Source organism: Dendrobium catenatum, unplaced genomic scaffold (genome assembly GCF_001605985.2).
Source record: "Dendrobium catenatum unplaced genomic scaffold, ASM160598v2 fragScaff_scaffold_9, whole genome shotgun sequence".
In the NCBI taxonomy this organism is placed as follows: domain Eukaryota; kingdom Viridiplantae; phylum Streptophyta; class Magnoliopsida; order Asparagales; family Orchidaceae; genus Dendrobium; species Dendrobium catenatum.
Genome location: NW_021318471.1, coordinates 291,551 through 305,104, shown reverse-complemented (window position 1 = coordinate 305,104; position 13,554 = coordinate 291,551). Strand labels below are relative to the sequence as shown.

At 36.1% G+C, this 13,554-nt stretch overlaps 1 protein-coding gene across 1 annotated transcript; it reads right to left on the bottom strand.

Moving 5' to 3' along the window:
* Window positions 1–5,980: 5,980 nt before the first annotated feature.
* Window positions 5,981–7,694, bottom strand: LOC110105971 (F-box/LRR-repeat protein 2). The gene is made up of 2 exons (XM_020835672.2): window positions 6,426–7,694; window positions 5,981–6,241 (listed from the first exon to the last, which is right to left on the bottom strand). Exon 1 carries the CDS (start codon window positions 7,639–7,641, stop codon window positions 6,493–6,495), a length of 1,149 nt encoding a protein of 382 aa, XP_020691331.2. The 5' UTR covers window positions 7,642–7,694; the 3' UTR covers window positions 5,981–6,241; window positions 6,426–6,492.
* Between the last annotated feature and the right edge of the window lie 5,860 nt (window positions 7,695–13,554).

Here is a 13,554-nt window from a genome sequence, read left to right as displayed (position 1 = left end):
CTTAATCTCAAGATTATTGCTAGCCAGCTTTCATAAATTTGTAATGAACCTACAAGCTATTTTAAAAAGTAATAATAAAAAGTAATAAGAAAGTGATCTCAAACAAAAAAATCCATTTTATTAAAGTGTTTTTACGATCTCAAATACTAAAAAAAGGACTGAATATAAGGCTACGTTTGAGACAGCTTTTTTGTTGCTTTTAAAAACAGTTTTTTAGTACAAAATTTTTTTAAATTGTAAAATTTTATACTAAAATGTTGTTTTAGAAAGCAGTAAGAAAGCCATCCCAAACGATGCCTAAATCACATCTACAAATAATCACAACCTCGCCCTCTCTACTCTCTCTCTCTCTCTCTCTCTCTCAAATTAATCTAAAAAATTATCTAAATTTCGAATAAACAATTACAATCTGAAATATCTCTTTGTTTTTTTTTTTTTTTTTGGGCATCATTTTAAGCTAATTAAGATAAACTGACACACACATCACATATGCAAAACTAAAACCTAAGACATCTTAGTTGGTAGTTTCACAAATAACATTTCAAGATGAGCTGCAATAATATATAATGATTTGATGATTTAAAATCTATTAAAGATGAATGCAGCTTTTTGTAAAAGTGATTGCAAAATTGATTTGAGAAAAGTAATTTTTTTTAGAGTTGCAACAAAAAGCAACTCCTTTGCACAAAATTTTTTTAAAGCAGTGAAAAATCACTAACCAAACAAAAATTATGATTGTGATCTCATAAACAAAACAATAAGAAAATTATTCCAAACAGACCCTTAGAGAAAATCTCAAAGAAGAAGGTGATAAGGTTGTTCTAAAACTCAAAGCTTTTTTTTTTTCTCTCCCTCAACCTATCCTCTTCTTCATCTATCATGTTTATGTTTACATGAATGCTTATTATAGAAGATTTTATGTACCAAGAATCTAAGATCTACCATATATAATGAAAAATAGTTATCTACATGAAGATAAGGTTATGTGATGACATAATATTAAGGCTTTATTTGGGACGGTTTTCTTGTTGCTTCTTAAAGCAGCTTTTTAGGACAAAAATTAAAAATTTTATAATAGAAAACTGCTTTAAGAAGCAACAAAAAGTCATCCCAAACGAACCATAAATTACAAATTTATCAGCATTCAAAGACGACCAATAGAGTTGAGGTCGATCACAACCAAAACATAATTATCAATGTGTATTGAATGACTAACTCTGTTGGAGTTTCTCCAGTCAAGGCTTTCCATTATATTCTTTTTACAAGAATGGAGGAAAGCAGGTTTTCCATAGCTTTAAAAAAAAAAAAAGAACTAACCTTGAAGGAGCAAGCTTTTTAGTGACAAGAATGGAGGGGATTGATTTAAAGAATGTTGAAAGCAAAAGTGTAAATGGAAAGGCTCTACTAAAAGTAACTCTACAACATTCTCTTCTTCTAAAAATAACCTCTTATAATCATTATAAAGTCTAAAACATGATAAAGAGAAGCACTGGAAGCTTCATCCGAAACTCTTCCCAGAGAAGCTCAAAAAAGATGCCAAAAAGGAGGAGGCTACCACAAAAAATAAGCATAAAATATTAGGGTTGCCAGATTAACTGAATTCGAGGCTTTCCTTGATGACAATAGTATAGGGAAAAGAGATGAGTTTGATACAAAGACTAGATAGAAAATGAGGAGCTTTTCACCTTGCGAATCCAGGTTAAGAAAAAAATAGTTAGCACCATTATTGAGATAGGGAGTTAAGAACTTGATCTTGTCGAGACTAGTTAGGTATATTATCATTAGGGGCAATATATGTCAACATTTAGATGCACTAGTGAAAAAAACTATGAACATGTGTCAATGCTTCATTATGCTCTTCACCTTAACGGAGAAGCATACAACAACAACAACAACAACAACATCAAGTCATTGTCCCACTACGTAGGGTCAGCTACATGAATCCCTTTTTTCCATTGTGTCATGTTAAAAATCAAATTCCCGTTTAAATCTAATAAGGACATATCATTTCTAATATTATTTAACGAAGTCTTTTTAGGTCTACCTCTACCTTTCTTAACATAAGTCAAATCTAATACCTCTACTTTTCTATCCGGGTCATCGGAAGGATGATGTTTTATATGACCAAACCATCTAAGATGACTCTCTCTAATCTTATCTTACCTTAAAGGAGAAGCACGATGATAAAAAACATTGGCCTGAAAAGAATTAAAAAAAAAATCTAAAAAAAAAGGATAAGGAATAAGTGTTGGCCCTAGTTCTTAAGGAATATGAGCTGAGATTACAACAATTCATAAAAGAATACAAATAAATTTTCTAAAAGCTGAGAGGATTGTCTTTGTGATGAGTCATTGAGCATTATATTCATCTACTTCTGAATTCTACTCAACCCAACAATGAGATATACTGTAACATAATTGTGGAGAATGAAGGGATCATATAATAAATGGTTCACTAATGTGAATATTCGTGTACAACCGGGTAGTATAGATTTAAATAACAATGAAAAATAAATATTAACTTATCATAATGGATGACTTATTAGACAACTAAAGCATAAAACAATATTAACTAAGTTGAACCTAAAATTGAGCTACCAGTGAGTTTGAGTACATGAATAGGATATATGGAAGACAACATTCAAAATCAAATATGGATTTCATGAGTAGATGATAACATTCAATCTTTGTAATGTGTCAGTAACATTTATAAGTCTCATGAATGATATTCTGAGATCATCCATGGTTTACCTTGACAACATATTCATCTACAACCAAATATGGGAGGGGGAGGAACATTTCAAAAATCTACGAAGTGTTAAATTGCTTGAAGAAAAACCAACTTTTCTTGAATTTAATTAAGTGTAATTTTGGGAAGGACCTACTTTATTTAGACTTTGATGTTGGTAACATAAAGATCGACCCTGAGAAGATATAAGCGATTAAAAATTGGCTTCCACCACAAGCATGCCTAATAAAGTTTCATGAGAAGAAACTTCTCACGCTTCACCAACTTTGAAGCATTGGAAGCCTTATCTACTTGAAAAAGAAATAGTGGTTCACACCATCCATAAGCTACTTCAACACCTACAAACATAATCAAAGCTCCAACAAGCATAGCATATGAAGTGAATAATGTATTTGCAATAATTCAACAATCATTAAATAAAATAATGGAGTGAAATAAGATGATTGACATGCTTTCATGACCATCGATGACTCTAATAACAATGATGTAACGAGTCTCATCATAAGGAGCACGTTGACTTCTACAAGCTTAACAAGGACTTTCGAGACATTATGGGAGGGATCCCGAGAAGACTATTAAACCATTAAAGGAGACTTCTCTACGAAGAAAAACTACTCTATGTACATAAAAGTTATGATTAGGTGAAATGTATAGCATAAGCACACACTTCTAAGGTAGTCAAACACTTTGAAGTGACGAATTCACTTCTCAAATTACAGCTAATAGTGTATTGGCCAAGAATGCATCTAAGCGCAATCAAATTTCAAAGAGAATGTATGCTTTGTTGCACATCAAATCCTTCAAATGGGAGAAAGGATTACTCACTCCACCAAAAGTGCTAACTAGATCATGGGAGAGTATTTTTATAGACTTCATTTGACGCATACCCATGACCCGTGGTGGCCATGACTATATTTTTGTTGTGGTGGACATATGGTGTACTCAGAAAAAAGGTATAATGGGGGTTGCTCACAATATCAAAGTGTTTTCCTTATGTGATCCAATTTATCAAATTAAGCATCGCTCTCCAGCTTATGAAAAAAATGTTATACTCACAAAGAAAAAATAATAAATTTTTCTTTTGTTATTATAAGTTATTTGATAATCAGATATTCATCATCAACATCAGAAACTTTATCCCAACTACATATGATCTGCTTTATGAATTTTTATTATCCATTCATTTTTAATGACTACTGCATAAGGTGTTAACTATATTTTGCCAATGTTTATAATGAAATGTCTATACATATAATTTTTTCTTGTTATATTTTTGGGAGGAAGAAGAAGCTCAGACTAAGCTTCTTGGGAGAGAGGGGCAAGAGCAGAGGGAAGGGAGAACAGGAGCTTTATTTATTCATAATGGAGCTCGTCCAATACATCAATCTATAGCCTATATTTATAGGGATTTATATTTGGTGAGATGTCTTGCGGATCAACCTAATAAAAAACCAAACCAATTTCTAGCAATCTCCACATTAGTCCGATTTTACAATCGAAGAACCACCTGTGCGCCTGCTACAATCTAACCAGCTCCATGCACTAACTCTACGAGCAAATCCGCTGAACCAAAATCTGCTGAACCGAACCCAATACCGCTCACGTTCAACCTCCACTGTGCATTCTAATCCACAACTCCAGCTCGTACTCTCGCACGTTCTAAATCACACACACCTATGCCCATTGTTGTTCATCCCATGATTTGCACCCTTGTGCCTTGTGCATCGCCTGCTCACGCGTGGCACACGCGCGCTCCAGCATCGAGCATCCTTCGGCTCACCCGACTTCCCCGGGCACCCGTGCGCGCTTCGACGCTCATGATCTTGTTGTTTTTTGTCTCTGCTGCTTCGACACACCAAATCATATATTTTGCCCGGAGGCTCCACATCAAAAGTTCTAAACATATGTTTAATCAAGAACAATATCCTAAATATAGTCTGCCTCTCCACGCGAACAAAGTCGCTCTGGTCTACCGGTCCGATCCACTTCGACCAAACACCATCCGACCATACATCCCGATCTCGCGCACGACCGGCCTGTCCGGCCTACCTGCTCCCTTTTTTTAACCCAATTGAAACTGCATGTCAGACCCTCCGTGCCTGTTCAGCTCCCATCTTTGCACAACCCACATAAATAGCTAGCGCCCATGCGCCAGCCCAACCCAGCTGCCTACGGCCCGACCCTAATCTTCCGCTCACGCGGCCTGCTTTCGAGCCCAGAATGCATCCTCCCGTGCCCCACACACGTCGCTTGTCTACGCTCGCGCGCTCAACTTGCTCCACAAGCACAAGTCCGCCCTTCCGCACTGGTTCAAAATTTGCAAACTCTCTGCATTTGCATAGCCCCCTCTAGCATCGACCCAACTTCTAGGTCCATTGCCTCTCACACGATGCTCCATTACGCCTCTGCACACTCGGCCAAACCGGTTCGTCTTCCACGAGTGACTCCGACTTGCTCGAACAAACCGCGCCCCGATAGCGTGTTTCTGCTCCTCTGTCTATCCCGTGACCGAACATCCCCTTCAACCTTCGATCCTCATTAAAGAATGACCAATTGTGTTTTCTGATCCGCCTAAAGCGAACTAACCCGCGACAGCCAAAACAAGATCCTTCTTCCTCCATGATCGCCTCAACGAGGCTCCGATACTACTTGTTAAGAAAAAACTTGAGGAGGAGAGCTTCTTGCTCTTCTTGGATTGAGAGAGAAGGGGGAGAGCAGAGGGAAGGGAGAACATGAGCTTTATTTATTCATCATGGAGATCCTCCAATACATCAACCTATAGCCTGTATTTATAGGGATTTACATTTGGTGAGATGTCTTGCGGATCAGCCTAATCTAAAACCAGACCAATTTCTAACATTTCTATATTCATATTCTTTCCTAATACTACATGTGCTTGCTTCATAAGTACATTTTCTTCAAGTATTAGATAAATTAAAAAAAAAAAAAAAATCTTTATAATACTCCTCAATCTCTAGCATTGATGATGAATAAACACACTTTTACTTAAAATATTTAAGATTTGTAATTCCAACTTCCTAATGTATCCCTAAGTTGCCTCATGCAAGATTATATCTTTCCTTCTTCTATGTTCATATAGTCCAAATGCATATACATTAACTACTTAACATAATTAAATACAATGAAAAATTTGATGGAAGCCTCTCAAATAACCTAAGAAACTTGCATAGTGTGCAATCATAATAATTGGTACCAAAAAAAAAAATCAATATGTTGTAAAGCATCATGTAGGCTCCTTCAAGTACATAACATCACGCTTTTCTTTCACCACTTATATTCATGTGCTGAATGTATGAGGAAACTATATATTTTAATGATTTGATGCAGAAAATAGCATCACAATTATGTAACCAAATTTTCATATAAAAATAACATAAACAAATGCCTCCCTTCTCACATCAAGTTCTTAGTTACTTCAATTTCGCAGCATTCCACTTCGCATTGAATGGCTACTTCCTTCCTCAAAGATAATCTGCGTTTTCCCAGGCACAGATAAGTCTATATTTAGTCAACTTGATATTGATATCTCTTGTTCAAGGATTGATACAAAAGATGGAAGTGATCGCAACAGCAAAATAGCTTTTCTTTTTTTGTTGGGTAAATAATGGCAGGAAACATTATACCTACTAATAATAAGGCAAGAAAGAAGAGCTCACCTGAACAAATGAATTATTAAATTCAGCTCGGGAAAAAGTAAGAGCCCAATGCTCGCATTTCATTTGTTCATATCCAGCTTATCTTACACAACTTGCTAAGCTGCTCTTGCGTTGAACTTGGCATCCAGCACTTGAAAGCTCTATGCAACCTCAAATGACTCAAAGGCAAACAACCCAACACTACGTGCACAATATCATTAACAGAAACATTGTAAAAAGAATCCAATACAAGGTCCTCCAATGACTGGTGGCCTGAGAAGGAACGAATCCCATTACCAGTTATCTGCTCACAGCCTATCAATCTAATCTCCACAAGATTCTGACAGTTCTGAGCTATAGCAATGAGTGAAGAATCTGAAAGATTGATCAGCCATGAAAGGTCCAACTTCCTCAAGCCAGGCATAGCAGCAATACAAGCACCTCCACAATCAGTGACTTTGGGGCCACAATCTGCTAGCTTCAGTTCCTGCAAATAGGAAATATGCTGCAAGGAAGAGATCCCATAGTCTGTAATCTGATCACACTCTGAAACATCGAGAATCCTCAAAGTCTTGGATGATGATCCATGGGCCAAAGAAGTCAACCCATGATCAGTGATCAAATAACATCCACAAAGATATAATGCCGTCAAGAAACTCAGTGAACCAATGGCTTCCAGAGCATTATCACTAATCCTACTGCACCGCGACAAATCAAGAAAGACTAAATTTTTGGCATGTGATACAAGAGCAGTGATCCCAACATCCCCAATTCGTTTCCTCCTCCTCATCGAAAAGTTAATCAATTCCTTACAAGCAAACAATATGCTGCATAACCCATCATCAGTAATATCTTCAAAATCAAATCCAGAAATTCCGAATGCATCTGAGAAACATCGGCTTCTATGGAAGTTTAGGTTAAGGGTTTGGAGATTAGGGCATATCTCGGCGGCGACAGCGAGGATGCTGTCAGAAATTCTGGTGCCAATCTTCAAGGTTGTCAAACTAGGGAACCTTCGTAACAGATTAGGGAGTGATTCGGGTTCCAGAAGACGCAGCGAAGAACGGATGGAACCCTCCACTCTCGACCATTGCCAGCATACCTCAGACCAAGCCTTGCGGTCTTGCAAATCAGAAACTCTCTTTAGCACCTCCGCGAGCTCATCGCTGCCTAACCTTTCCATGATTTTGAAAAGCTTTTTCGACCAAAAAGGCAAGCTTTTTCGGGTATTGACCATTTAGAATTGCGGATAGGGCTGCAACGGCGAGGCCAATTATTGCATCCCGTAACCTGACGTCCGCACAATCAATTCTAACTGTCACATCACTCAAATGTATTTTACTGATGTGTTGCGTCTGAATTGGTGTCCGGACGAATTGAGCTATTCTAGCTTTGTCCGGTCAAATTTGATTTATCTTCGGCTTTACTCAGTTCGTATTATGCTCAATGAGTTTTACATGGGCGACTCATTTAAGATAGTCATAAAATTTAGAGATTTTTTTTTTTTTTGGGATTATGAGGGGATATGAACCTGAGCCGCATGAGAGAAAATTGAAAAGCTTCGCTCAACCAGCGTGCTGCATGCACAATTTTAATTTAGAGAAAATTTTAAAATGCATAGTATAACTGTATAAGAATATTGAATTCTTGGCAGTTGTGCAATTGACATTAAGGTTTCGTTTGGGACGGCTTTTTATTGCTTTCTAAAACGGAGTTCTAGTACAAAAATAAAAAATTTTGTACTAAAACTCCTTTCTAAGTTTTAGAAAGCAGTAAAAAAGCCGTCCCAAACGAAGCCTAAATTTAGAAAAGAGTGAGGATGCGAAATAGCGGAAAGTTTTTTTGGTAGAATTGAAAAATCCGTTCTATATGGCACAGTTCTCACACACTCCCTAGGAAAACGTTGGATGTTTTGGCACAATCTTCATGATGAGAAATTTATTCTGTGTACATCGGACGATCCGGAGACCAATCAGATCATGCACGTCACCCGTTACACAGCTGTATCGAGCAAAAAAGTGATTATGCACGTTCTAATTGGTCTACGGACGCTGTCCAAATAATTTTTCCTTCATGACGAGGAAATCACCAAATCCATTGGCGCAGTCCGTATGCCATGATGAACAACCAGGGCCCTGCACTGGTGCAATTGCTCGCAAATTCTGCGTCGATCGACCATGAGTGCAGATCTGGTTGCCCTGTTTGTATGACTAGAGCATTTTAGGCTAAAATTTATGAAAATTAATAAAGTTTTATTTGAGACGGCTTTCTACCTGCTTCGTAAAACAGCTTTCAGAAAGAAAGCTGTCACAAACGAGGCCTAAGACGATCAATAGCTAGATCAAGGCTATAACATAGACGGGATTTTGGGCATCATCATAACTCACATTTACAGAGGTTTTCCCGGAGGAGACATCGAGCTGTATATTCTATTAACATATTAGTATAGTTTTATGTGTTTAAAATTTGTTAGAGGAGAAAATCCAAATTTATATTTTCTTCAGTGTAAAATTTCCAACAATTTAATCATAATAAATACTAATATATGCATTTATTAATTTATAAAAATAAATAATTAACCTGTAGGAGTAGCCCTGATGGAATATATATACAATAAATAATTAAACATAATTGAGATAACAAAATTAAACGTAAAAAAATTAATATAACTAGATTATAGAAAAAAAATTCATGACCAAAATTTACAATAAACATACACCAAACTTAACTTCGTAAAAAATTATTACCATCATAAATAGCATAACAAAATATAGTATAAGCAATTTAATGAAAGCTTCGTTAGGGACGACTTTCTTAATGCTTCATAAAGCAGCTTTCTAGTACAAAAATTAAAAATTTTGTATTAAAAAGCTGCTTTAAGAAGCAGAAAGAAAGTCGTCCCAAACAAAGCCAAAGACTATATGGTACTACTTTTTCCTCATCTAAAATCCATGGATGTTAAAAAATAACATGTTAAAGGTCTAGTGGTGTCTTTTGAACATCATCTAAATGACCGCCTTCTCTTTCACGTTGTAAGTTATGACAATGCATTTGAAGAAAGTGTAGGTCGACCACATGATGATCGTGCTCAAAGAACTTCTGCTCTGTATATCCAACGAAAACTATTTAAGAAATCACATGATTTATTTGCGTCTATCTACATTGCTTCATCTTGCAAATACAAAAATAAATAATCACTATCATTGGTTTATTCAAGTATGCAACACCTAAAATTTTCATTTACCCTCGTCTTTAGCTCCAACGAAGTATCAATAGAACTAGCAATGCAGTCCTGAAATTGTCATGTTATAGTATTGATACGTCACAACAAATCATCTTGATCGAGCACGAATCTCAAGGCATATTCAAGTTGAAACTTTCAAAATTAAATTCGGCACCATCTAAAACTTATAGTCAAATAGAATGTCTCAATGAGACGAAACGAACGACACCAAAATAGGTTTAATCGAGCCCAATTGAGTCTAAATCGATGGCCATAAGCTTATTTGGAAGCTTCAAAGCCTAAATTGGATAACCAAATGATATCCAAATATGACATGCTTATAGTTAAATCGAGCAACTCGGTGAGACGAATCCAACGAGCCCGAGATCATTGAATTACATCATCATTAATGTACTTTAACACTTAAAAAACACACTATGATCGGGGGGATCAATATGGGCCATCTGATGGAGCACTCCAAATCAGCCCTAGATCTTCTCCATTTTTACGGGGCATAAAACTCATAAAAATTTATAAATAAACCTTCACTCCCTACATGAAGGGGGGTCTTTGGCTATGGATTGGAGAGAGCTATGAGGCTTTAAGAGCTCCAGCAGCACCACCGGCGAACCTTCAACTATTGTTGTCGAAGCAGCACCTCGCCATCAACCGCTGTCAGACTTCTGCTCTACCGTTGCTGCACTTTCTCTTTATCACTAACTGATTCCCATGAAATTGATGCACCAATTGTTGATGTTGGGACATTAATATCAACAACATTTTAAGGTTGAAGAAAAAATTATCCCCTTGTCAGGAATAATGTTCCCACAAATTGCGACAAATTGTTGCTTTCTAAAATATTCATGACGATAAATAAATATAAAGTTTAATGTCTTAGTTTCATAAGAAGATGCAACATGCAATCAAATAAAAGAAAGGTTGTAGCGTTCATAAGAAACACCAAAGTTTTTACTTGGAAACCCTTGAAAAGGTGGAAAAATCACAAGGCCTAACCCAGTTTGAATGAATCCATTAGTATTTTTATTCAGTTACAAATGAGGCCCTTCATTGGGGGGGGGGGGGGGGGGGGTGGAAGCCTTTACTTAATGTAGCAAATATACATCATATAAAATCAATTACATTGTGAGAATTTGAAGAATTAGAAATGACAATTTTGTTAGGCTGGCAGGGCCATAGTCGACGGTCAACGGAGGTCGGAAAGAGCATAATCGAGTGACGGTGGTTGAAAGTATCATAATCGGCGGGCTACGAAGGTCGAAAGGATTGTAGTCTGACAATGGAGGTTGGAAGGATCATAGTCGATGGATGATAAAAGTCAGAAAGACTATTGTCTGGTGACTAAGGTCGGAAGGATCGTAGTATGTGGGTGACATTGGTCATAAAGACTATTGCCTGGTGATAGAGGTCAGAAGGACCATAGTTGACAGGTGACGATGGTCAGAAAGACCGTTGTCTGGCGACAGAGGTTGGAAGGACCGTAGTTAGCGGATGGCGAAGGTTGGAAGGACTATAGTCAACGGATGAAGGAAGTCAGAAGGATCGTTGTCGGTGAGAGATAGTGGTAAAAAAGACCATTAATTATCTGGAGACGAAGGTCGGAAATATTGTAGACGTCGGGCTAAGAAGGTTGGAAAGACCGTTGTTTGAAGACGGATGTCAAAAGGACCATAGTCGGCGGTTGGGTGGAAGTCCAATGTCAGTATGTGGTTGGGCAGAAGTCTAGAATCAGTTAGTGGCTAGGTGTAAGTCGAACAATAATTGGCTAGGTGTAAGTCCAACAATAATTGGAAGCCGGGTGGAAGTACGACGTCAGTTAGTAGCCAGACATAAGTTCGACGTCAGTCGGTGGCCAGACATAAGTCTAACGTCAGTCGGTGGCCTGACAGAAGTATGACTTCACTCGGTTCCCAAATAGAAATCTGGCGTCAGCTGGTGGCCAAACAGAAGTCCAGCGATGGTTTCTGGTTTGACGGTGGTCGGAAGCTAGGCAAAAGTGATCTGATGTTAGTTTGATGCAAGAGAACTCTAGTTTCTCCCTCTTCCTTATTTTCCTTACTTCCCTCCCCTTCAAGAGGAATGAGATGTCTATCTATAATTTTTTGAAAGTGGCATGACAATAAATTGGAGGGAGACCAAGGGAAAGTTGGGAGTGATTTGAATGGACGGCCGATATTGATCCCCTTGACTATGGACTGCTTATTGTGCATTTGAATGTCTTAATGATATCAAAATTTGGTGATCTTGGGCTCGTTGGATTTGTCTCGTTGAGCCGCTCGGTTCGACTATAAGCATGTCACGTGTGGTCATCTAATTTATGATTTGAACTTTCCAAATGCGCTTAAGGTCTTTGATTTGGACCCATTTGGGCCCGGATTGAGTCAAATTTGGTGTCGTTGGGTTTGTCTTTTTGAGACGTTACGTTTGACCATAAGTTTGATGAAATCGAAATTCATACAATTACAAATTTTATATGATAGTTTTCGACTTGATTTTTCTCGAGGTTCATGCCAGATCAAGATAAATTTTAGATGATATATCAACTCCTATATTACTTAAGTTTTAAATTACTTTCAAACTAATATAATAATCTATGAATAAATCTAACAAAATTAATTATTCATAAATTTATTTTAATTTAATAGAATCAACTATTTACATTAAATATCACTTAATTAGTCTCAGCCTCACCTAAAATCACCCAAGTCTCAAATCGGCGAAAGGCGCTTGCCTAAACTCCACGAAGCTGAATGTGCCAAATGATTTGGTGCATTCAAAACTAGTCAAATCATTTGGCGCATTCAACATTGTACTAGATGATTTGATGAATCGGCTCCTTTTTAAATTTCATCCGATTAGGTTCCTTTCACTAATTTAAATTAATGATTGGCTTCTTTTTAAATTTTATCCTATTTATTAAGGATAATTTAAGCTTAAAATGGGTAAATAATACTAATTTAATATACACTTATAATTTAATATAATTAATAGACTCTGTCATGTTTAATAATTTCAAAATTTTATTAATTAATAATTAATTCTGATGTTATTTTATAATAAATATAAAACATTTAAATTAAATTAATTAATTCATTATTTTTAATTTTTTATAACAATCTTTAATTAAGTTTTTAATGACATTGTTCAAAAGTTCTGTATTGAACATTAATTGAGTTTTTTAACAAGATTTAAATAATATTGTTTATAAACTTAAACGAGCTGAAAAATTTATTATTCAAATTTATTTGTTTAACAATCGAATATTTTAAATATTATTCATACTTGATTGACCAGTTAAACAAATAATTATGTATGAGTTGTAATCAAGCCAAATCACAAATAGCCTGTCAAACGCTCAGCTCGTTTGCAACCCTATTTGCGAAGAGCGAAATAAACTCCAACAACAACTTTTACGTGGTTTATATTTATTTGTATAATCGAATAAATTTTAATAAAGAAAATTTTGAAAATTTATGAATAAGTTATTTGTATAGCATTGTTTTCGGCTAGTAGCCAGCGCAATCATTAGGTTTTATAATGCATTTATTTTACTTCAAATCAAATAAAAAAAAATGTAAATTGATGGATTATAGGTTTAGGAATAGTGTACATGCCAGCTTTACAATGACCTCTGAATATAACTCTATGTGTCTTCATGTCCTTCAAGACGAAACCAGACGGGTCAAAAACAAAAAATATAAGTCAATGAATTGCATGTTTAAGGATGCTTATTTGTAGAATTAATAAAATAAAATTTGAGGCTTACATGCAAAATTTCCTATTTTATTTTGCTTTCTTATTCCCTTCATTCCATGTATTACTCTTTCAATTTAATTAAGGTGGTAGACGTTGCATTCTTTGAAAACTAAATTTATTCATTTAATTGCTAATTCACTAGAGAAATGCAAA